Below are 26,123 nucleotides of genomic sequence, written 5' to 3' on the forward strand. Positions count from 1 at the left end.
TCCCTGTCCCTTTTGCTTGACTTTGTGATGCCTCCTTTTCTAACATTTGCCGGATATTAACTGTAAAGCTCTCTAGACATTTATCCAGTAGTTCTGAATCATGGACATTCATTTGTCAATGAGAATTTTGTAAATCCATCCAATATATCGGGTTTAAGTTTTAAATTACTATTATTAAATTAAATGATTGAATCAGTCTAATGTACATCACCAGGGAAAAGTGTTTAGTTCTATTTTAATTAAACACAAAAAAGATTAATGACGGATTAATTATTCACAGATTTTCATAAAGAAAATAGATTGGGTGAATGTTCACTTAAATTTGACTAACAAAGCCGCTCCAAAAAATGTGCACAACTTTATTCTTCATTTAAGGGCACAAAGGGTGAGATGAGACCCAGTATAACATGCCTCTTTACAAAGATTTCATTACAGAAAATATATTTTCACACGTGCAAACATGGACAAACGCAGATTTGAGGTTTCAATTCCATTCATGTTACAAACTTGCCTTTAATGTTTAATACCGTTACACCAATCCTCATTTAAAAACATTCCACTTTATTCAAAGTATGGACAGATCCCTGTCCCTTTTGCTTGACTTTGTGATGCCTCCTTTTCTAACAGCACTGAATGAATGAAAGCAAAAGGTTGACTTTATATGGACAGTTCTCAATCAGTATCTTCACTCATGAATTTTTTTAACATAGAAAAATGCAGTAATCACTCAAACCCCTTGAATGTAATTCAGTGTATATGTACAAGGGCTGTTCTGGCCCTGATGTCTCTTGCCTTCTGCTTCACAATCTCCATGATTTCCAGTATCTTGAGCAAAAAAACCAACCCAAGATGAAAGGAATCACACTTGCACATACTGAGACTTTAACAAGGTTAAAATGGTTGGTGAAAATGTCTAAGCAAAACATGATGAGGCTCCTTGTAGCCAAATGTAGTCTTTGCACATTAGTTATAGCATCAGGTAAAAGCATTTACACATGGAAAAAAAAGGTCTATGGCCTACACTGAGTTGTTTTGAGTGCCGAGATAATGGCATAATATATTTATGTGACATGGCTGTGAGGATTATTACTGAAACATACGGTGGAGATTCTCAAATCAACCCTCAGGACAGTGTGTGCGTGTGTGTTTGGGCAGGTTATTCATGGCAGGGCTTGTATTTTTCTTCTCATTGTCTGGGCTTTGTCCTTCAGATCTGGACGGTTGTCTGTTTCCATTGTAGCTAAAGAACGCTGAAGCTGTTGCCGACTTCTCTCGAACAGACACTCCCACTGATCACTCTCTACAAACATAAAACAGCATCAATTTTATTAGTGAGAAGGTTTCGATCCAACCTTTCATACCCGCAAACCATTTTAACTTTATTTCTGTCAAAACTGATATTATTTGAACTGCAAAGTTGTTCAAGTCAGTTTTATGGTCATTTTAGAGTTCATAGACACTATAGTTAGGGTGGCCATATGTGCCATTTATACGGGACATGTCCTGGCCACGATTTTCATAATAATAATAATAAATACTGAATCATTAAAACACTTTCAGGAATATTGTAAGACTGTAAGTCAATTGGGATGAAATGCCAAAGCTTAAAAAAAAGAAAAAAAAAGGAAAGATTTACTGTGAGCATGTAGGGTTTGCAGCACCTTTTTAATGAGAGGAAGCACAATGTCGGTGATTTCCTGAAAACGATCCTCCTGCGTTGATTCCAAGATGTCTGCTGCACTGCGTAAAGCCGCCATTCTATAAACCAGACTCTCCTTCTTACATTCCTTCAGCACCAGATCCAGTACCTCGCTAAACGTCGGCTGACCTGCTGCAGGCTTCTGTAGCTCCACACTACAGACAGAACCACACGTATATGAAAAGTTACTGAATGTACATGGGTTTTATTAACCCAGAATCAGCAAGAGGCTTATCGTTTTCTGTTTTCCTGTGAGTTCTGGTTTTTCAGCATGCTCTGCACAACCCACCATAAGGCTAAACATAATATTAAGAATCAAAGTTATGTAAACCTCTTAAGGCAAGTACTACATTAAAAAAATTGCCATATATTTAAAGGAATAGTTCACCCAAAAATGAAAATTGTCTGAAATTTTACTCACCTTCAAGGGATAGTTCACCCAAAAATGAAAATTACCCCATGATTTACTCACCTTCAAGCCATCCTAGGTGTATATGACATTCTTCTTTCAGAAAAATACAATCGGAGTTATATTAAAAAACATCCTGGCTCTTCCAAGCTTTATAATGGGAGTGGATGGTAGCCCAAAATTTGAAGTCCAAAAAATGTAACCAATCCATTATAAAAGAAGTCCACACGGCTCCGGGGGGTTAATAAAGGCCTTCTGAAGCGACGCGATGCGTTTGTGTAAGAAAAATATCCATATTTACAACTTTATAAACCTTAATCTCAAGCTTAAGCTAACTGTTGTACGTGTGTTCACAAGAGTGGCGTCCAGCGGATGACGTAGCACGTAGGCAAGCACGGTGACGAAGGCGGAAGTGACGAATGTGGAAGCGCAGAGGAGAGAGCAAAACAAAACACCGGTCACGAATTAGTAGTACAAAACGAGGATTTGTAAAGAAAAATGTCAGAGGGTTTCAATATAAGCCAAGAGGACACTGGTTTTCCTTTGCTGTAAACAAAACTTGTTTCTGGCGAGACTAGCATATTCTCACCAGAGTTTAAGCTACTGTGCTACGTCATCCGCTGGACGCCACTCTCTCGTGAGCATGCGTACAACAGTTAGCGGAAGTTAGAGATTAAAGTTTATAAAGTTGTAAATATGGGTATTTTTCTTACACAAATGCATCGCCACCCAGAGCCGTGTGGACTTCTTTTATAATGGATTGGTTACATTTTTTGGACTTTAAATTTTGGGCTACTATCCACTCCCATTATAAAGCTTGGAAGAGCCAGGATGATTTTTTAAATAACTCTTGATTGTATTCGTCTGAAAGAAGAAAGTCATATACATCTAGGATGGCTTGAGGGTAAGTAAATCATGGGGTAATTTTTATTTTTGGGTGAACTAACCTTTTCAGGTCATCTGAAATGAGTTTGTTTCTTCATCTGAACAAATTTGGAGAAATTTCCTTTAAATCACTTGCCCTGCAATGGATCCTCTGCCGTGAATGGGTGCCGTCGGAATGAGAGTCCAAAACAGCTGATAAAAATATTGTGGATTACTGTGTATTTATCAGCTGTTTGGACTCTCAATCTGACGGCACCCATTCACTGCAGAGGATCCATTGGTGAGCAAGTGATACAATGCTACATTTCTCCAAATCTGTTCTGATGAAGAAACAAACTCATCTACATCATAGATGGCCTGAGGGTGAGAACAATGTCAGCAAATGTTCATTTTTGAGTAAACTATTCCTTTAAGGTTTTTTTTTTGCCAAACATCGCAAGTGTGTGAAAGAAACCGAAAGTAGAGTCCAACCTGCATTTAGACACTACAGATCCAACCGCTTTCAACAGCTCTTCCTGTGAACATACAAGCCATTACACTTCAGCAGCCACAAACACAACGAAGAAAGAAATCAGTTTCAACCACTGAGATCCACTGAGACCATGAGATCATGTTTGTCTGCTTCCAGCGCAAACAGAGTATTATTAATCCTAGCCCAGGTGCATAAAGTCTGTCCCTCAGCACATGTTTGAGAAAGAGAGAGTATATTACCTTCCCTGCCCAGGTGCGTCCTGCAAGCCCCTGTAGCAGTGCACTCAACACCATGCCCAGGTGAGGTGCCACCAGTGAGCCCGTTTGTTGCTTAGCAATAGTTGCCATGGCAGCGGCACCCTGAGCCTTCATCTTCCAGGACTGAGACTGCAGAGCCCTCTGAGTAATGGCTATGAGCTCAGTCATGTACAATCTGATTCCACCAAAGCTGCCTAAAAACACAGAATACAAAACAAAATGCTAAATTGGGAGAACCATGTTCATTTATAATTTAGAGTCAATTAATTCCCTCACGCTAACCCTAACACACTCTAATAAGTAGTACACTACTGTTTGGGGTCAGTATGATTTTTATTTATTTATTCTTTAAGAAATTAATACTTTTATTCTACAAAGATACATTAAAGGGGTCATGAACTGCCTTTTTTTATTATTTTGTACTGTTCTCTGAGGTCCACTTAGATGTTTTTCTAGGTAAAAATCTTGATAATATATTTTCTGTCCTGTTTTGACCCCCCTCATCAGAACGCTCTGTTTGAATAGCCGTGGCGGATCGTAGACTCAGAAGTAAACGCCCACTGCTATGATTGGCTAACAGTTGTGTATGTTTGTCAGCCTACATCCTTCATAGAGGGATGCTGCTGTGGTTAAAAACTTATAAATACTCAGTTCATATCAAACGATCTGTAATAACAGACAAAGCAATAGTGACCACATAATAAAAACAGTTCCTCACACTTGTGTGGTGCGACATTACTGTCGGATCCAATATAGTCACCACAGCATCGTATTTTAGTTTTAATCTCTCTGAAAATCTCTCTGCGTCGAGCTGTGCCTTGTTTGAAAATGAACCCGCGGTAAAATGAAGTGAACAAACGACCAAGTTCTTACTGATTCTAGTTCTTTCTTACTTTAATCTTCATTAAAAATAAAGTTCATCCACTCTTTCCTAATGTTGGGATCAGAAAGAAGACAATGCAAAGACTGTTTTTCCACAATTTGGCACTTCACAGTGTCTTGTCTTAGGAGCATCTTTATCGTTTGGTTTCTGCGTAGACCTGCGTTTCCCTCTCTCGATGGCGGGGCTAAACAGGCAGTGCTGTAGAAGCAGGCGCTGATCTTCTTCTGTGGAGGCGGGGTTTAGCAACAATATTATGTCATAAAGTGGCACATTCCACAACCTGTCGTTTTGGCAGATTGGCTTCAATATAAGCTGTTTTTAGACTAACCAGAAGGTTTTGAGATCTGAAACTTAGTTTGTTTTTATAGCACAATGACCTCTTATACGTCAAAAGATCAAGGGAATTTTGATTTCTCAGTTCATGACCCCTTTAAACTGATTATAATTGACAGTACAAGACATTTATAATGCAACAAGATTTGTTTCATATAAATGCAGTTCTTTTGAATTTTCTATTCCAAAGAATCATGAAAAATATTGTGCATCACAAAAATAATAAGCAGCACGATAATAAGAAGAAATGTTTCTTGAGCAACAAATCAGCATATTAGAATGATTTCTGAAGGAAAAATGGTGTAATGGCTACTAAAAATTCAGCTTTGCATCACAGAAATCAATTACATTTTAAAATACATTAAAATAGAAAATGGTTATTTTAATAATTTTATACAAAAAATTCAGCTTTGCATCACAGAAATCAATTACATTTTAAAATGCATTAAAATAGGAAATAGTTATTTTAATAATATTTTAATTTTTCATTTTTGATAAAATAAATGCAGCTTTGGTGAGCATAAGAGACTTCTTTCGGTTTTGATCAACATTATAACTAAAATATTAATAAAATCAAGTCAATTTTGATTAGATATGAAAAAAATCTGTATAGTTAATAATCTATATTTTGTTTTGGGGGTGTACTAGAACAGGCTCTCATACTAGGTTGTTCGAAAAACACATTATTTTTCACATATTTTACATTATTACAACACCTCTCTCCCCAGTCTGGCATGAACGGCTCGAATAGTTCCTGTATCAAATGAAAGCCCGCCTTCTGAAATACGAAATGTGCTGTGATTGGTTAGCTGGGCCAGTGTGGGTTGTGATTGGCTCCACTCGGCGCCTGGTCGAGAAATGTCACGCCCCTTACCTTACCTTTACCTGCATGCTTCAGTGTAAATATTGCGTCAAAATCAAATCAATTTGAGCGTGATTTAAACCTGCATGATTGTAACCACTCTAAGTTCATCTGCCTTGGGAAAGTTAGCGTATCTCCGACATAGTGATAACACTCGTTGCCTTCTCTAGTGCAGCTCAACCAGGTCTCATCCCATTCATCGATATTTGTGATATCCCAAATCCCGGAAAATATGCGTTGTAGTCCAAACGAGTCGTTCGTTGTAGTTTTTGAAAAGTGATTTCGGTTAAATAAAATATCTCCTTTTGAATTGGACTTTGAGCTTTGTAACTTTGCAGATCTATTTTATGCTCAAACAGCAACAGTACAGACTAACTAAAGTTGAAAATGTGAAAAAGCATAATAGGACCCCTTTAAAATAAAATCTTTACACACCCAATGAAAAAACGTAAAGGGTTAAAAGACTGCTTTTTTTTTTTTTTAAGATTTGATTTCAGGTCGTTCAAAATATTATGAATTCATCTCCAAAACTATCTTTTCTCCTCCAAGGGTTGTGCATCTTAACCTACCAGGTACATGTTCCTGCCAGACCTCAGACCACAGGTTGGCCTCGGCACTCTCTCCCTTCTCTTCCTCGGGCTCCTGATGCATGGCCAGAAATGCCAGCGGCAGAGCCACTCCAGCATGAGCCTTCAACACATCAGGACTGTAGTGACTGATGGCATGAACCACCAGACAACATGAGGACCTGTATAGTGCCTCTGAGGATTACAGAAAACACTTCACAAATCTAGATAGCACAAGGGTTTACACAATTCTTATTATTCAAGAGAAATCCTCTTCATTAAATGAACGGTTCACCCATAAATTAAAATGTGGTCATCATTAACTCATCGTCATGTGATTCCAAAACCTTATGACTGTCCGTTTTTCATGGAACACAAAAACAGATGTTTTGAAGGAATGCTCAAGCTGCTCTTTTACATAGCACAACGCCAACTTTTTTCTTTTGTGTTCGACCAAAGAAAGTCAAGTCATTTGGGTTTGGAAGGACATGAGGGCATTCATATTTGGGTGAACTATTGCTTTAAAGTCTAAGTCTTCCTACCCTCTTTTTCCAGGTACCAGGTATTCAGTTTCTGCAGAAGCTTCTCAACGCTGCCGTCTTTGGCTGTCTGATGGGGAAAACAAAGAGTATTGTTTTGTAGCTCTGTAGTTGCATTAGGTTCAATTGACATACGTATTCAAGGTGTGTTTTCATACCCTGACCAGATGTCCAATGGCAAAGGCAAATGACTTCTGAATAACGCTACTACGGTCATTGATCCCATTTAGGAGTGCACTCATGAGTTTACCTGTGAGACAAGACCAAGAAAAACATGTGTAACACACGTATAAGACTTATAAATGTACAAAACAGTATAACCCCTCTGATCTGTCAGTACATGTTACCTGAATATGGTGTGAGATCTTGAGGGCACTGCACTGTCAATGACACAATCACACTGGCACATCCTCCCTACAACAACACATACAATTGTCAGCATGTGGGAGCAAAAGTGCATTACTGACAAAAATCGAGCAGGATGTGTACCTTTGTTCCAAGTCCGATTCCACTCTTTAGTAGATCACAAAGTTTTGGAACAAGCTCGCCTAAGACAGATACATCCAAGTGCTGTAGACACTAAAAACACAAACACAGCACACATAAACATTGCAGTCTAAAAATACACTTGTAAATGTGGCTACATGCAAATAGATGTGTTTTTGTAATTAAATGCTCTTGTAATTACCCATTTGGAATGTAGCTAACGCGTCATAAGGATAAACTTGATGTGTCTTACCATATTAATGGTTTCCATCATAGGAGAGGACTTGGCTGCACTTAACCTTGCGGCATCCATTGCACTCTGCCATAGAAGGAAATGTGAAAATGAGTTCAGTACATTCAGAACGTGAGGTGTGTAACATCTATATAACTAATGTCAACAAAAGGAATACCAAAAATAATGGCACTTTTCAAACGCTCTATATTGGCCATTGTTTGGATAAACACAAACTCGCTTTGTAAATAATAAATAAATAAATAAATAAATAAAACTAAAATAAAAAGTATTATTTTATTATTACATTTAACTAACATTTTAAACAAATTAAATCAACTTTTAAATATGTCTATTTATTTGTCAGTTTGGACCATTTTGGATAATGATTTATTACTATTATTTTTTACAAATTTGTTACATTTAACCACATCCTTAAACATGAATTAAATGTAGAGTTTAAGGTATGTCTATTTACAAAAAAAATACAAATATATATATATATATATATATATATATATATATATATACATATAAAGAAAAAGTATAAAAAATGCATAAATATAAATTATACATTGACTAAATAAGAGAATATAAATAATTGATTCCTTCATTTTGTGTTTAAGTGTGTGATGGAGAGACTGCAGTCCTCCATCACTGTATTTTACTGTGTTCATACTGTTCTTGTGTATTGGTTATTTCACAATATTTATTTGGGGTTCGCTGTTTATATGTCCTATTTTAGCAGAGTGGCCTACACGGAAGCACAAACCTGATGGGAAATGATTAATTTTAGCAATTTATGGAAATGTTTATGTGCAATAATCACATCTTTGGAATGAAATGAGGCAATAGTTATTTTTTTTGTAAATGGTATGTTCCAATTAGTAAGAGCAGGAACAACAGACACTATTGTCTTGTTAGCGCTGCTTTATAACAAAATTTGGACTTGCCTCATATTTGATCAAGTTTGCATCAATGATTCCGTTACTTTCCTGTTTAATACTGGGAATTTGCTTTGAAGCAATCTCAGTTGTATGAAGCGCTATATAAACAAAAGTGACTTGACGTCTAGTCTTCCATACCAGATTATCACAGAGCGGCTCACCTTCTCCTGCTCTGTGGCTCTCAGACTGAGGTAGTTGAGCACCTGTGGTTCCAGCACGCTCAGGGCCTCCAGCAGAGCCGGGATGAGTCGAGGAGCATGGGGCTTCAGACGGCTGCCAGCTGTTTTACTGATCTTCACTAGAGTTTGGATACTAAAACAAAGCAATACTCAAGACTTTTACTCTGAATATAAAGATTTATTATGGTTTGTGTGCATGTGGCTGGTCAATGCATGTGTTCTTACCTGAGAGTCCGCACTTCGGTTACGTTGCTGACGATGCCTTTGTCCAGCAGAGTTGGCAACAACACAGCCACTGTCCTCTGAGCAGTAACACCTGTTGATTCACACATGCGCACACACACCTATTGGACAAACACACACACACACACCAGTTATCTGTGATGAGGTCTCAAGAGTGGGAAATCATTGGAATATCCAGTATTCAGTGCTGCAACTCACTTTACTGAGAGTCTTTAGAGTCAGATCTGCCGCCTTACGAACTGACTCCTACAATAGGAAACAAATAAGACGGTCAAATGAAACCGGCTGTAGATTACAAACAAGCACACACAGAACACCGCAAAAAAATACAGCAGCCTTTTATTTATCACCTTTATATCATCCAGGACCCGAAACAGAGTCTCCCAGATTTCTGACAGGCGGTCAATGATTTCATCTGCCTGCCTTCCACGTATCAGATCGTTCAAAGCCAAACAGCTGGAAAAAATTAATAAATAAAAGGGCCCTGATGATTTGAACCCAATCTAGAAGAGAGGAAATCAAGGTTCTTTCAAGCATATCTAGACAATTTACCTTGACTCCCGCACCCTCCACATGTTACTAGTGAGGCTGGAAATGACATCTTGAAGAATTTCCTTAAAATATTTTTCCACCTGTCAAAAATAAACAAAATATAATTGTAATAACAATACTGTGTCCCTACTATCTTTTAAGCAATGTAATTCATGATTCTGAGTTGTAATAATATCTTACAATGGTTTTATCCGTGACCAGAGCATCCCAGATGCTAGTCATGGCCTGCCTGATGGCCAGGTTGGGATCAAACTGATATCTATAGAGACGGGGAACCAGCTGAGGCAGGAAAGGAGCCAGCTGCTCACCTGCTTTAGCTGCAATAATGTTAAACCCAAATGCTGCCCCCTACAGTACAGGAAGAGTCAACGATCATTGCATGCTACTGAAAAAGGCTCTGAATAATAAGTTGCCAAGTTATAAACAATCACATCATGGTTAATATAGTTTACCTTCCTGGAATTCCACATGGCGTGGTGATTGGCAAGATTCATGAACTTATAAACAAGATCCGGTTGGTTTAGATCACTAGCCAATGCACAGAGCTCCTTATAGGTTGAGAGTCCTTGTCTACCAAAGTAAACGATCAAAACAATATACGATGAAAGAAAACGTCTAGTCCTGTAATCTCATTAAAAATGCATTCTCAAATCTGTGAAGTCCTACTCCCTTAAAATGTTTTGAAACCATCTGAAATATAATAAAAGAAGGACGTACCCATCAGGTGCTTTACCAAGGGACTCCCCCCGGAAGACTTCAGTGTCCTCTGAGACGGTATGTTTGGCTCTGAAAACATAAAATCTCAAAGCTATCAAAATAGTCAGGAGCGAATCATACACGTTGCAATGTATCCAAGTGCCCAAGATAGGGCTGTGCAACAAATCGAATACGATTTTCATGCACATCTCGTCACTAAAGCCGCTCCTGTGATTTGTAGTAAATCTCCAGCATGTGCTTTCAGATGGAGCGGCATTTACTACACAGAGCCGTAGTTCACTGACAAGCTACACAAAATAGCGTTCATAATCGGCAATGAATCGCCTGTGATTTTGAACGCAATTTTGCATAGCTTGTCAGATTTACTACTAATCACAGGAGCACCATTATTGACGAGATGCGCATGAAAATCACATTCGATTTTTTGCACAGCCCTAGCCCAAGATATATTATTCTGTGATGTAGCTCATTGAAAAAATAAAAAATAAATCAGATGCTGTCTGCATCTGGTTAGTAGCCTATATAGAGTAATTGATTCATATTCAGGGGCTTGGTAAGTCTTCATAATGCAATTTATGACAAATCATACTCCAAAAGTCCATAATAATAAAAGGAATACCAGAAATAAACTGGTTTATTAATACCTTTTACCAGTCATGAGAGTTTCCACAAGGGTTGATACCAATTCCTGTTGATCCTGTTCTCCTCCGAGCTCATAAACCATCCCGAGTCCTTTAGATGCCACATCTTGGCTGAGTTCTACACACACAGATCATAACTATCAATCTTGCCCACAAGCTCCCCAACTTTAGAGACTGTCAAAATGTAATGGGACCTTTACAAGAGCAGTATCATAAAGAAGCAGTATGTCACTCACCATCTGGATCAGACAAGATAGAAATAAAGGCTGTCTGGATCTCCTTCAGATGAGACTATCAGAGGCAAAGAGAGAACAGATGCTTTGCAACGTCAATGTTTTTTTTTGTATGTGTGAATGAGACTGGGAGTGCACTTTGTATGTATTTACCTGGATTTCTTTGTGATGGCTGAGTTTCTTGACTAGAGACAAGAGCCATATGCAGGCAGCCTGCCGAACATGAGGGTTTGGACTTGATATATATTTTGACAAGACAGAGTTCAAAACCCAGGGCACAATATCATTATTCTTCACATCTGAAAGAGGAAGAAAGAAATTATTTAAGTGCACAACTCTGAATCAGGGCTTGTCCAAAAGTCATGTATGCACAAGTAAGACAAGTGTGTTCCCTTGTTCCCTCTCTCTATCTCTCCCACACATACTTACTGTCAGGCGGGCAGTATTGGTCATCTGTGCAAGTCCACACATCTCGGGCAGCTCCAGAGCAGCTTCCTATAGCAGCATTAGTTAAAGCCTCTCCTACTGTAAACTGTAGCTCCACCTGCTTGGCCTAAAGAAACCCAACACAACATTTAAGAATAATAAATGTGAAGAAATGGCCACATCATTTTTTTCATATTATTTATTTAATATGAATTCATTTTAACAAAAATAGGGTTGTCGATTTAAGGCATTAATTATGGAAAATATAATGTGTTAAAATTATTAATGCATTCAACAGCCCAGACCTGTATGTCATCTTTGCAAGCAGTTGCTAATGAATGTGATGCAGGATGCGACTGACTGCGTAATGTAGTCTATTCAAATCCAGTTATATGCCCCTAAAATTCAAGATATGAGAGCAAAAAATGTCCCTGTATGGGTTTTTGTCTTATATTTAGATCATATGATATATAGCAGTTTAGCAATATCACACGAGCAAGAGTGCTGTTTTTTTCCCCTGAATATCTGCACGATTGCAAATATGATTTGACTTTATACAACAGCTCACTAAACAAGAAGTTAATCTCGTGTTACATTTTTGAGACAATATTGCCAGTGTTGTCTGTTTTTGCTTAGTTTCACCAATGTAAATAGTTCCAAACAAAGCCACATCTTGAGCAACACACAACAGCATTTTGTTACTGAATAAATCCAAGTTTTGAACAAATCGAGTGAGGCAATGCTTCATTGACCAATTCATAAATATCAGCCATTTAAATGAATTGGCTTAATGAACAAATGACTTGTTGCCACTTACTGGCAGTTTTATTTACATATTTAGAGTACCATTTCATTTTTGTAAAAAATTAATAATAATTTTCTATTTCAATATTCATTTTTTTTCTATGTTGAATCAATATTATTTTTTAAAGGTACTTTTTGTAATGTCTATTCAATGCTTTTCTCGTTTAACACAATAATGACTTTAAATGATCTTTTGGGAGGTAATTTATCAGCCAGAATTGATGCATTCGATTAATTAATCAGCACATCATTTAATTAATTAGATTAACAATTTTAATCACTTGGCAGCCCTAGACAAAACACATTACGCATACATAGTAAATAATGTTACTTGTAATACACAATAAATCATTTGTTTGTATTTTATTTAGAATTAATAAAAGGTATAATTAAGAACATCATTTATATTGGCTTGAAATGTTATGACCTTCTTCATGACACATCACATTACCTCTACTGAATCCATGAGGCCCTGGAGGATTTTCTTCTGGTGTGGGAATTCACCATCTCCCACCGGCAGAAACCCAAGAGTCTGGATGGCACGTTCTTTCATCTGACAACACAAAGAGCAGACAATCAGTACCACAAACACTTCATTTCATTGAGGAAACAGTGTGAAAATTGATCTGTACAGAAGCTTGTATTTGGATGAAGAATGCACACATCAATAATACGGTCACAATCATTCACTCAGAGTGTGTGTTTTGTTTTACCTTGCCAGTCTCTTTTCCAGATGGGATCCTGGCAAGCAGATTATCCACTAGACTGAGTTTAGTGAAGCCATTTCCATCAGCTGGTATCAGCAACACGCTGTTACGCCCAATCTCTCCCAATGCCGTCACAGCAGCAACAGTCAACAGAGGAGACTCGCTATCCAAAAATGAACCTGCAAGACAAACACATTGGTAGTATATAATTTTACGTTTTTGTTGCAATAGTTAACTAATGAAACAAAGTTCATTGTGTTATTCAAGAGCATCCCAATATCAAGTGTCATGTGTGAAACTCTATGTGAAAAGGCACTTTTCCGATAAATAAATCATTTACCGATGGCTTTTGTGGCTATGGCAATTAGTTCCTCATTTTCTTTGGGAGTGGGTTCAGTAGGCATTAGGCTCCGCCTCTTATTCATGTATCTGCCCACCATGTAGCCCAGAGCCAAGATGGCACCATGCTGAGTCTCAGGACTCTTAAAGTTAAAAAAAAAAAATAATAAATAAAAAAATAAAAAAAATTCAAATATGTGATACATTTCTCAATTTAAAAAACATTACACTACTTTAAACATACATGTGTGTCTTTTGTTGTCTTAATCAGGTTTTGTACAGCAGTTCTAAGCTCATTTCCAGACATAGTAGAAACAACTACAGCGTACAGTTGTGCTGCCAATTCACGCATGTCTTCTTTATTAGTGTTCATGAGACCCTGCAAAACAAACATTATTAATTAACCAAATTACAATTTTTAGGTCAGACATACTTACAGTCTTCATTCTGGAGGATATAATATAATATACACTTCGTTTTGGATCATTAAGATTTTTTATGTTTTTGAAAAAAAAAATTCTTTCTGAATTCTTCAGTGTCACATGATCCTTCAGAAATTATTCTAATATGCTGATTCGGTGCTGAAAAAAACTTTTCCTTCTATTATCAGTGCAAATGCTACTTAATATTTTTGTAATACATTTTTTTTTGTCAGGATTCTTTGATGAACAAAAACTTAAAAAGAACATTTATTTATTTATCTTACATTGAAGTGTCTTTACTGTCACTTATGATCAAATTAATGCATCACTGCTGAATAAAAAAAATTATAAAAAAAAAACAACAACACTGACACCAAACCTTAGGTTCACCTTACCTAATGGTAATATAATATAATGCAATATAATAATTACTTTAATCCAGTCGATTTTGTCAACAAAGTTGGGGGTAAGTTTCTCTGGACACACAGAGACCACTTCCAAAAGACAGTACATCACTGGGATACCTGTATTAATGAATAATATCACAACAAATAAAATCTACAATAATCCACTTAATCTATTTCCTGTAGATTATGTATATTCCATATATGTAGTAATGCCAGTTTTAGATAATCATACTGCCCAACCCTCTTAAAAGCCATAATTTGTAAACTCCTCACCCCCTACAGCTGACAGCAGCTGTTGCAGTAAGGCCATGTATATGTGAACTGGATTGGCCTCTCCTCCTTTAGTGGCCGAGGAAGGAGAAGCTTCATTGGACAGTAATGACTGAACATAGCGTCCGATAAGAGGGGCATCATCCTGCATGTCCATCAGGCTCTGAGATGTGGATGTGGCACCAGCACTATAAGCTAAACACATTCTCAGATAAAGAACTATCTGTGGAAACAAAAGAGTAATAAAGAGATGCCATTGTGCAAGTAAAAATACATGTGGCATGTTTATTAATGAAATAAACTTTTGAAAGAATTCTTAAAGGGACAGCTCACGCAAAAATGAAAATTCTGTCATCATTTACTCACCCTCCACTTGTTCAACAAAACAGCTGCCGGTAGCCATTGACTTCCACTAGGGCTGTCACGATATTAGAGTTTTCACTACACGACTATTGGGGCCACAAAAACTCACAATAACGATATATAGCGGTATATATAGAAATCTTGAGAAATAAAAATAAACAAATAAATAAACCATGCTATCAGTCAAATTCATCATTATTTTTGACCAATGAATCACACCATCGCATACAAAAAGAACAATTACACTAAACAGAAGAGACTAAAATGCTAACCGTTTTTAGTTTACTACAGCATCAAAGTACAACAGTTTTTGAGAATAAATTTTTTTTACTCCAAACGAGTTTTTTAAATAACTTCCTTCTGTGAACTGATTCTTAATCACAGAATGAGGCAGAAATTATATTTTATAGTATTTAATACATTGATAAATGCTATGTCGATTAGCATTACTTTATAAATACATATCCTTATTAAATTACCTGAGATGGCTTGAAGAACACAGATAAAACATATACATGTTTGTTGACTGTCTTCACCGCGACGCAAACAAACTTGTACGAGCTCAGAACAGCTTTACTCGGGAGCCAAAGTTGATTTCGCGACTCTGTTACTGCACAGATGCAACAGTGCTGTGAGATTCAGTGATAAGCGTTTGAATTCGCCTCACAATGATAAGGTTGCTGTGAGATCTAGTGAGAATCATTCAAATTCTGTTCAGAATTCTCCATTATAACAAAGACTATAGAATAGCTTAAAGGGACTTTGGTTATTAACAGCGCTGACATACGTCAGGAAACCAGAAGCGGTAACGCTAACTTTAACCATGGTGTTGTGGTAGAAATAGTCGAATGCATTACATCATTCATTTCAGGGTTTGTACAACCTTTTGAGAGAGAAATTCAAGCACTTTTCAATGACTTTCAAGCATTTCACACAACTATTTCCAGCACTTTAAAGCTCTATGATCCAGTTTGAATGTTATTTTTAATGGGATGACCAAAATATAGTAAAATTTAAAGGGGTCATATGATGCGATTTCAAGTTTTCCTTTCTCTTTGGAGTGTTACAAGCTCTTGGTGCATAAAGAAGATCTGTAAGGTTGCAAAGACTAAAGTCTCAAATCCAAAGAGATATAAAAGTTATGAGTCAGCCACGCCTACCTAAAAAGGCTCGTTCTAACACACCCCCACATGTCTATGTCACTATGTGGAAATATTAGCATAATGCTGCCCAAATGTGCATGCAAAGAAAGAAGGCGTGGTTTCAGGAACAGCAGTAGTGTTGATGCAGCCATGTCAGGGAGATGCTGTGTATCAGTGCGAAAGCAAAAGCCCTTTATTTGCCCTTCCGGAAGTAGATACAATTAGGAATCATTGGTTAAGATTTATTTACAACAGAACATCACAACCCAGATGGTCGAATTCGTGCAACGCATTTTATGGACGACAGTTTTTTGAACCTAGAAGAATACAAGGTTGGCTGTGCACAAAGGCTATTTCTTAAATAAAAAAAAATTTCAATTCCGACTTTGCTATGACAATTTGTTTTGTTATTAGTTTAAAGGGGTCCTATTATGCTTTTTCACTTTTTCAACTTTAGTTAGTTTGTAATGTTGCTGTTTGAGCATAAAAAAGATCTGCAAAGTTACAAAGCTCAAAGCTCCACTTCAAAAGGAGATATTTTATTTAACAGATATCACTTTTCAAAAACTACAATGAACGACTCGTTTGGACTACAACGCATATTTTCCGGGATTTGTGATACACCAAATACACAAAATAATTATCTTTAAAATAGCATCATATGACCCCTTTAAAAAAATACATCAAAACACAATTATAACCAGTAGACAGCAGCAGAGGAGCACTTACTGGCTTGCTAGTCATTAATTTATACTTTTTCTATATATTTTGAAATTATAAAATCACTATTATAAAATATAAAATCATCAAGAAATCAGATTGTCAGAATTTTACACTTTTTTGTGTATGAAGTAAGAAAAGTCACAAAGTGCCTTGAAAAACAAACTTTTCTTCAATTTGCTACTAAATCACACAATCACTGAAGTTGGTCAGTTTCATATACTAGAAGAATAATGGTACATTTATTAAGAGTGGAATATATCAATTTTCTATATAAAAATTTGATTTTGCACTTGTTACTGTTGATAATAAAAGTGAATTTTGTATGCATCTTAACTCAAGCTTTGTGCTTTTGTCAAATCTGTATAAACAATAAACAAAAGAAAAATAAACAAGAAATGAACATGAAATATTATTAGTAACTGCACTTGCAAAACAATAATAATTTTATAATTAAATGATCTATATTTTAATACTCCCACACACCACCCCCCAGCGCTACCAAATCTGCTCCTGGCGCCACCATCTGTAGAACTTAGTGGCGCTGGTGCCACTGCTCTCAAATGTTAGTCTGGAGCCCTGAGATAAAACATTTCTTTCTGCATTTTACTCATCTACAACGATAGCTGGATGCCTACAAGGATTTCCCGGAATGTCATAAGTTCTTTTACTCCTATGAGTCTCGCTTGTGGACTATCCTGCGTCGAGCTTGAATGAAACAAAATTACATGTGAGAGTTTAGCGCTCCATAATGGCGCTGGATTATTGTGTTATATTGTCCTATGTGTACTATTCATTTTTATATATCGCCAATACCGGTATATTGCAACACCCCTAATTAACACGATATTTCATTACCCCTAACTTCAATAGTATGAAAAAAAAAATAGTACGGAAGTCAATGGCTACCGTCAACTGTTTGGTTATTAACATTCTTTAAAAGTTTATTTTGTGTTTAGCAGAAGAAAGAAACTCATACAAGTTTGGAACAAGTGGAGGGTGAGTAAATGACAAAATGTTCATTTTTGAATGAACTATCCCTTTAAGTCTAAAGACTGTTAATTTACCTCTCCAAATGTGGCAGGATTAAAAGGCAAAGTGTAAGTACCAACAATGTATTTGGCAGGAGTCTTCAATCTCTGTGCAGCCTATGACACAAAATAACAAAGGATCAGCCTCTATATTACCTGCATTTTATATTATTTGCATTTAGCATCAGAACAGAGCTGAGACCCATTTTGGGTCATGACACATCAGTTATAATTAAGTAATAACAAATTGAAACACCCCACCTTTTCCTGGATGTAGCTGACCATCTCAGGGAATGACGGCATGGGCCTTGATCCCTCTTTCTCTGTCTTCGTAGAGGGGAGAGACCGAAGGGCTCGCCGAGCCTCCCCAGACACCTCCTCACGACTAAAAACACAGGCCATATGATGTACATCTTTCATGACAACGCTTAATTGAAAACTTGAAAGAACTCCAGGAAGTGTAAGTATATACTCACGGATCTCCTGCAGCCAGCAGTAAGAGATATCTAGAGGCTACGTGATCAGGAGCAAACACTGTGATGGCAAATTTCATCGCTATCTGACGCACCTGTACCTCCGGCTAACACAAAACCATAAGCAACAAAACATTACACACTGTAAATTACTTTTCCTTTATATTTAATCTTAAACTTAATGATACAACAGGGTATTTAACCCAACTTTGAGTCCAAGCGTGTAATTTCATATTTAACGTTGAGACGTTTGTTTATTCTTTCTAGGTGCTTGCAATAATAATAACAAACCTTTGTGATATATGCAGCCACAAGTGCTTCCATTAGGTTCAGAAGCGCCCCTTGAAGATGTACATATGCTCCCACCATCATTGACAAGGCCTCCTGTATGGCCAATCGTACATCAGCATCCTCCTGTTTTCATTGAGAGAAACTAGGTTAAGATTTTACAACAGGTCATGCAGTAATAACTGGATAACTACTGTACAAAATGAGTATTAAACAAACCTTGCACATGGACTCAAAAAACTGCTGTACCAATGCAATGTCTTTTGTGAAAAGCTGAGGCATTCGACTATTATAGCAAAGAGGAAAAAAGGAATATACACATTTTACACATGAATTTTTAGTTATACAAAATAACATTTAAATGAATAATAATATTGAAAAAAATAATAATTATATATATATTGTTTGCTCAAATATATTATTTTAGCTGGTTATAAAATGTTTATATTACCTTGAAAGTTTTCCAACAGCCGAGTAGGCCATACATAGTAGTTTGGGGTCCTTATAATAAAATAATAAATGAATGTCACTTTGACAGATACTTCTGAAAAACACTAAATTTGACTTAGAACTAAATCCTACATTGTTCAGCATGGGTTCATACCTCTTTATATTCATTAATAAGCTTGGTAAGTCCATTCAGCAGCATCAAACCCAAAGGTTTGTTGCTATCAGGGCACCTTCAGATTAAAACACAATTATTATTACCTCAGACAGACCATCTGATGCAAATGCACACAAAATAAACTACTGGATTCATACATGGCTACAACATTGGAAGCTATCAAAAATGTTTGGTATTGTAGTAAATGTGATTTTCCATGTGATTTGCTAGTGATCATTGACACTTACACCATACAGATATGATGTACAAACTGCAGAGTGAGGGACAGGAGTTTGTTGTTGGTGTTCGCTCCAAAAAGTCCATCATAAACAACCTAAACAAAGAGACAATCACCGTTACGATGATCCGTTGAACAAGTTCTGACTTACTGCTTGCCTGCCTCTATTTGTCTCTCTTTCAACATGCATCTCAGCTGCATTCACTTTCTTTCTGTCAAACATTCTCTCTCTGACCTGGATATTAGCAGGAAAGCACTCAGCAGCCAGTCTGGAGCGGAGAAGATGAGGCAGAATCTTCATCTTGACTCTGGTGCTGACGGGCTCATGCTTCAGCTCCTGTTTCACTGTGGCACCCTGAGTAAAAACACAAACACACACACCCCTTATGTAGTGTATGTCACTGAATATGAAAGTAATAATGGTATTAGACCGACCATGTCTAATGCATATACTTACTTTAGTTTTGAGTGGAATATCACCCAGGTAAACTTTATACATTTTGTTGATAATGAGTGGATTGTTCCAGTCAATAATGCTGCAGTACAAAACACGACACAAGAGATGAGTTTCAAAATCAAGACCTCATGGTTTCATTTGACATCATCACAGAGAGCCTCACCTCTGCTTGCTTTTGAGTTCCAGATCAGCTGCTGTGGCGACACTGTGCCTGGTGTCACTTGAAGCCACAACTAAGTGAATGACTGTTTCAACCTCAGGCACCTGCTCTGCCTCTATAAACTTCACAATTCCCAGTTTACACTGCAAACACAATGATGTGGCGGTTACTCAGTGAAGAATCAGAAAGAGTAAAGCGGCTTTTCCAATTCATTCATTCTCTAAACAATTATTGGTGTAGATGGAACTGAGGCGAAACATCTCCCATTAAAAACAGCAAATATCCTCCAACACATTTTCTTAGCAACCTCACCTGCTCCAGTTGCTCTGGGCTCCACTGAGCTTCTCCAATGACTCTTTTAACTGCATAAACACTCATTCCTGGAGGAGGCTGAGGGAGACCTTGTGCTGCCGCAGCTCCTGTTCCAGATCCACCTTGTGGAGACGAAGGGGCCGGACGAGGCTCATTTAACACAAACCTTGATATAATTTGAGAGATAGAGTTAATGAGATTACAGCATTACCATTACCAACTACAACCTATTGTACACATCTACTTGACATACCCATAAGGCATCAGAAGAACATCAAGCATGAACTCTAAGAGCAGTTGTACAGTTCTGGGTCTCTCCGTCAGGACAAATGGGGACGCTTTAGATGGCTCTGATGGATATTTCATATGATACAGTGTAGGGATCAGCAGATGCATTAGACTAGAGAGAGAGAAGAGGCAGACTACATCAATACTGTTCAGTACTGACATATTTGCAATAACAACAGATATTTAAAAAAAAAAATATATAATATGCATATACTACAATTCAAAAGTTTTTTTAAAGAAATTATTGCTTTTATTCAATTTGTTTTACTTCAATATTATTTTTGAAACAATGCAAAAGTTCTATTTCAAATAAATGCTGCTATTTTGAACTTTCTAATCATTAAAGAATCCAGAAGAAAAAATGTATCACATTTTCCACAAAAAACTATTAAGTAGCGCATGTTTTCACTATTGATAATAATAAGAAGAAATGTTTCTTGAGCAGCAAATCAGCATATTAGCATGATTTCTGAAGGATCATGTGACACTGAAGACAGGAGTAATTATGATGAAAATTCAGCTTTTCCATCACAGGAACAAATTATATTTTTCAATAGATAAAAATAGAAAACTGTCATTATAAATTGTAATAATATTTCACAATATTACAGTTTTTGCTTTTGTATTTTTTATAATTATTATTATTATAATATATTATTATTATTATTATTATTATAATAAATGCAGCCTTGGTGAGCATAAGACACTTCTTTCAAAAAAAATCTTACCGATCACAATATTTTAAACCGCATTGTATATAATTAATAATAAATACATTTCATAATACAAAATATTATAATTTATTATACATGTGTTATTAACCAGTTCTTTCTTAATAATGAAAACAACCTTGTTTGATTTCAAGTAAAGCTGAAACTAACCTATCCTGTTGGGGCTGAGGTTTGCCTTCCATTGCTGTGAGTAGAGTAGGTGCAAGCTCACACTGTTTGGAGACCTCCAGCCTAGGATAGCCAATTTTTATGTAGATGATAGTGAAGTTCTGCGAGCACAGACACAGTCAAACTTTATAATAAGGGAATATACAACCTTGGCATAAATAACACGTCCCATCTCAAGGTTAATCACATTGAGTACTGACAGCGGTGATTGTGACATGACCATACCGTGACAAAAGATGCAGCAGCAGGGTCCTGATACTGAACCAACAGTGTTTCTACAGGAAGCTGAATCTTGGGTCGACTCTTTATCCTTTTGTTCAGGTGTACCAGCAACTCCATAACCTGGAGAGGACAATAATAAAATCCATATTTTTAATAGATTTTTGAAATTACTCTCATGGGTGCTACTTTTGGACTATGAATCACTAGAGGAGCGACATTAACAGCGTAGAGAAGTGAGTTTTGAACATGCATCTCTCATATAAACATGCACAAAGCATTCATTTTTTCTATTATCCTTCCAATGGTTTTCAACCATTACAGTCCCAAGGATCCCCAAGCAGACTATGAGTCAACACAGGGACTCCAATATACATTTTATAATAATTTTGCATTAAGAACATTAACATTTTCCCATATTGTATAATGTGCAAAAGATCATTCTGCATATGTGAACCCTTTACAACAGTGACTGTATGATTTTGAGATCCATCTTTTCACACGGAGGACGACTGATGGACATAAATGCAACAATTTCAAGTGTGAAAACATTCACTGAGGCTCTTACTTTCTTGCGAACCCCCTCTTGCGCACTGGATAGTTTGAGGAGGACAGGGGGCAGGAATTTGGATATAATATCCTGCAACTGCTCATCCGTTTCTGCATGACCCAAGCGTAAAAACACACGCTCCAACTGGTCTATAATGGGAAACAAAGAGAAAGCAGTAAAGTAAGTGCCAGATGGAGTGTGCTCAAAATAAACAGCACTAACTTGCCTATTTTCAAATTGATTTGAATGAAAAAATTCTCACATTCTTCCTGCATGGTCATAGATTAATTATAAGAGGTCTATTCTTTAATAAGACGATTTATTAAAGAGACACTGAGAATTACTGCAATGCATTATGTCTCTGACATGAGTGCATTTCGGCGGCTCTCTAAACAAATCAAATTACCATAAGAATATTTAACAAGTTTGCAATGAACAACACAAAATAAGACTAACTCTAAATACAGAAAACCTGTAAATACAGACGCTCTAATCGCTAGTTGGTTAGCCTGTGACCAGAATAGCCTCGCTGCTAACCAGCGTTAACGGTTATTATCTATAACGTTATACTTATTTCTCACGCTGTCAATAAATGGCAACCAGGCCTGGACCACTATGGCATTTGGATAACGCAAATTTCGCGGTAAATAGAGGTTGTAGTGTCCTCTAATTGAGACAAACCCAAAAAGAGGTACTTTCATTTTAGAGCATGACTGAGCATTGGGCCTCTGTAAAAAATAACTAGCCGGCTAGCTGCCAAACTGATATTCACTTTACAAATATTTATTTATGTAACTACAGGCAAACAAACACACAGCACGAACTCAGTTTTCATTAGAGTGACCAATAATGAAAAGGGTATTGAAAACAAGTATGCGGTAATGAAGAAGTAATACATGTACAATGAGTTAAACTTACTGAGCTCGTCCTGTGCGGCCATGTTTGAAGTGAAGTCACGAGCAGCACTGCCACTCCTATCGAGACTCTCTCGCGCTCTCTCTCTCTCTCTCTCTCTCTCTCTCTCTCTGGTTGATTGTTTGATTTTGCTTACAGTTTGTGTCTGTTTGTACTTTATTAAACAATGTTTGGAAATGACTTTCCCATATTTCTCCATTTTGTATTGCCAATTCTTCATGATCAGTTTTTTTCAGATTGTTCCAATTTTCCCAAAATTGGTTTGTGTTCACTGACTTCTCGATTATTGCCAGTTGTTTTTGGGTGTATTGTGCTTTTTTGGTTGTGAGTGTATGTTTGTATTGTTTTAGTGTTTCACTGTAAAGAAGGCGGCTCTCTGCATTATTTGGATCCTTGTGTTTCTGATTTGACAATGTTCTCAGTTTTTTGCGAATAGTTTGGCAGTCTTGATCAAACCAATTTTTGTCATTTTTAGTTTTCAATTTGGATTGTTTTGCTGATTTTTCAAATATGTCTCTCACTCTCTCTCTCTCGCTCTCTCTCTCTCAATTTTCAGTTTAGTTGTTAAATTTTAATTTAATTAATATTACAAACGCAGATTAGCTTCATACAGTTAAAAATGGTACAAAGCAAATAAATAGTTGCCTATATTAAAAAGATAACCACACCTAACAAAGGATATGCATTCATTACGCAAAATATTTATTATTCAATAAATTTAAGAAGCTTAACCCTATAAAGCATACTGTATCATATTTGATCGATATCGAATTATCAATATCAACAAAGCTTTGCTAAATGTAAGAATAACTTTTATATTGCTGCTATTAATATTTCAAGAACAATATCAAGAGCATTTAATTAATGAACTAAAGCAACTTAGGTTGACGTGATTATTCATACTTTTTTTTTTTGTTGAAAAATCATGTGAAATCAGGCTTTTGGGGAAAGTTTATTTGTATTTCTCCTTAGTCATTGTTTCGCATTGCATTGTATGTTTTGAGCTTTGATCATAAAATTATATTTCATCTTACTAAAACATATTTTGGGGAGATACAGAGTGACAACTGACATTTATTTGTATTTTAAGTATTCTGATACTATTATAGTAAAAATCTCTTTGATGTACATTATAAGCTATCAGACTTTGGCCATATTATTTCATCTTTTTGGCCTAATTGCATATTTTATGCATTGCCTCTGAATAAATTTTCTTTCTTCAGTGAGAGTGACAAACTCACTATTTGAGCCATAAACGCCTGATGTGTCAAATACAGTACAAAACATGAAACACATATGCAAACTTTTTTCTTAAATACATTTTCGAGTTTCAAAACTGTTTTATTCAAAATATTATATTTTTCTATCATGTCAGGCTTTACAGGGTTGATCGTCACACTTTTTACTCCAGTTATTTTCACTCCATTTCTCAAAGTAGTTTAATTTTTAAAAGTCTGTTTCTTTATAGATTATTCTTTACAGGCTTGGCCACAGTAAACAAACAAATAAACATTTCCACTGTTAGGAATAGAAATACAGCACACAGTGGTCATCAGAGGGGCATGTAGTCACGCAACATCAGTGGTTCTCAACTCCAGTCCTGCATGGGGACCCATGCTCTGCACACTTTGAATGTCTTAGTTTATTTAATGCACCTGATTCAGATCATCAGCTCGTTAGGAGGGAGATTTATGAACTGAACCGAGTGCGTCAGATAAGAGAGACATACAAAATGTTCAGAGCAGTGTGGTCCAAAACCCGTGCACTATATGGAGTAAATTGTAACAATGGATAATTCACCCAAAAATGAAAATTCTGTCATAATTTATTCACCCTCATTCCAAACCTGCATTCATTTCTTTCTTCTGCGGAACACAAGACAAGATATTCTGAAGAACGTTGGGGCTGAAACAACATTGTAAAAAAAAAATTATAATATAATAATAAAATGGGGATATTTTTCAAAATATCTGAAAATAGCTTTAAGCCAGAACTGTGGCTTTGTGTGACTTTTACTTAATGTCCTTTCTAAACTTATGCACATTTATTATTTTTTTTTAAAGCTGTCTTTAAAATAAATACAATTAATAATTAATTGTGTGTTAATTACACAAAACAGAACAATGTTAATCACAGACCTTTTTTTACTTTTTATATTTAAAATGTCATTGAAGGAACCCATTGGGAATTTTCCTTTTGATTAAGTCTACAAATTGATCAAATCATATCTGAACATCTCTATAGGAAGTTTTATTTCACTCCGAGCAAGTGGAGCGATTCAAAACCTTGGCCCTTGATCACGGGTTGAGTTGGATTTAGATCCTGAAAAAGTCCTGCGGAGAATGAGAGAAGCTCTCTTTTTTCTTTCTGAGATCCTAAGTCAGATGTGGATGTTTAGTGGAAAGGCTAGAGAAGATTACAAGACACAAAAAGGCAATTCAGACAGACACATAACTATTTGTGTTCTCCAAAAATGTTGATTGTTTAATTTAGTTAAAAAGTCCCCCCCACACACACATTTTTCATTTCTGTAACTTTAATTGTACTCATAAAAGAAATGCAATTCACTCACAATTTTATCAAAATGTATTTCAAAACCATTTTGTCTTGGTCAGTATGGAGATTTACTGCAATGCTCTTCTGACTGACAAGGACTTTTAATTTGTATGAGAAACGTTTTTCATTTCCTGTGCATTCAGATATGTTTAATAATTCATATTCACTAGTGGAATACATTTAGGTCAACGTTTACTTGCAGAAATGTTGAGCAAACATGGAAGTGTTGATGACTTTTAAAAAAAATAACACTAATACACTAATCATCTGAGTGCCCGTTACAAGGATAACGTAGTTTACTATAAATAAATATAGGCTATTCGGGGTGGTGATGCATTCTGCAAGTCTAGTCACAAGACACATGCGATGTTTCCCCATGACATCAGCGGTGTGTGATT

The 26,123-nt window shown here is 36.4% G+C and overlaps 1 protein-coding gene across 1 annotated transcript; it reads right to left on the reverse strand.

Moving 5' to 3' along the window:
• Window positions 1–338: 338 nt before the first annotated feature.
• Window positions 339–23,272, reverse strand: LOC107591574 (proteasome-associated protein ECM29 homolog). The gene is made up of 45 exons (XM_016280767.1): window positions 23,173–23,272; window positions 22,273–22,403; window positions 21,711–21,827; window positions 21,468–21,586; window positions 20,552–20,698; window positions 20,299–20,464; window positions 19,990–20,129; window positions 19,827–19,905; window positions 19,605–19,724; window positions 19,380–19,465; window positions 19,132–19,207; window positions 18,979–19,028; window positions 18,747–18,813; window positions 18,531–18,653; window positions 18,243–18,346; window positions 18,028–18,151; window positions 17,803–17,883; window positions 14,514–14,733; window positions 14,266–14,357; window positions 13,656–13,790; window positions 13,413–13,554; window positions 13,079–13,251; window positions 12,817–12,918; window positions 11,565–11,688; window positions 11,289–11,434; window positions 11,139–11,193; window positions 10,906–11,020; window positions 10,262–10,330; window positions 9,997–10,114; window positions 9,725–9,892; window positions 9,545–9,624; window positions 9,343–9,448; window positions 9,191–9,238; window positions 8,975–9,093; window positions 8,732–8,882; window positions 7,645–7,710; window positions 7,395–7,484; window positions 7,253–7,319; window positions 7,064–7,155; window positions 6,909–6,975; window positions 6,370–6,561; window positions 3,705–3,916; window positions 3,465–3,508; window positions 1,662–1,854; window positions 339–1,316 (listed from the first exon to the last, which is right to left on the reverse strand). Exons 1-45 carry the CDS (start codon window positions 23,192–23,194, stop codon window positions 1,161–1,163), a joined length of 5,094 nt encoding a protein of 1,697 aa, XP_016136253.1. The 5' UTR covers window positions 23,195–23,272; the 3' UTR covers window positions 339–1,160.
• Window positions 23,273–26,123: the final 2,851 nt, after the last annotated feature.

The sequence above is a fragment of the Sinocyclocheilus grahami genome, unplaced genomic scaffold (assembly GCF_001515645.1).
Source record: "Sinocyclocheilus grahami isolate Dianchi unplaced genomic scaffold, SAMN03320097.WGS_v1.1 scaffold143.1, whole genome shotgun sequence".
Taxonomy (NCBI): domain Eukaryota; kingdom Metazoa; phylum Chordata; class Actinopteri; order Cypriniformes; family Cyprinidae; genus Sinocyclocheilus; species Sinocyclocheilus grahami.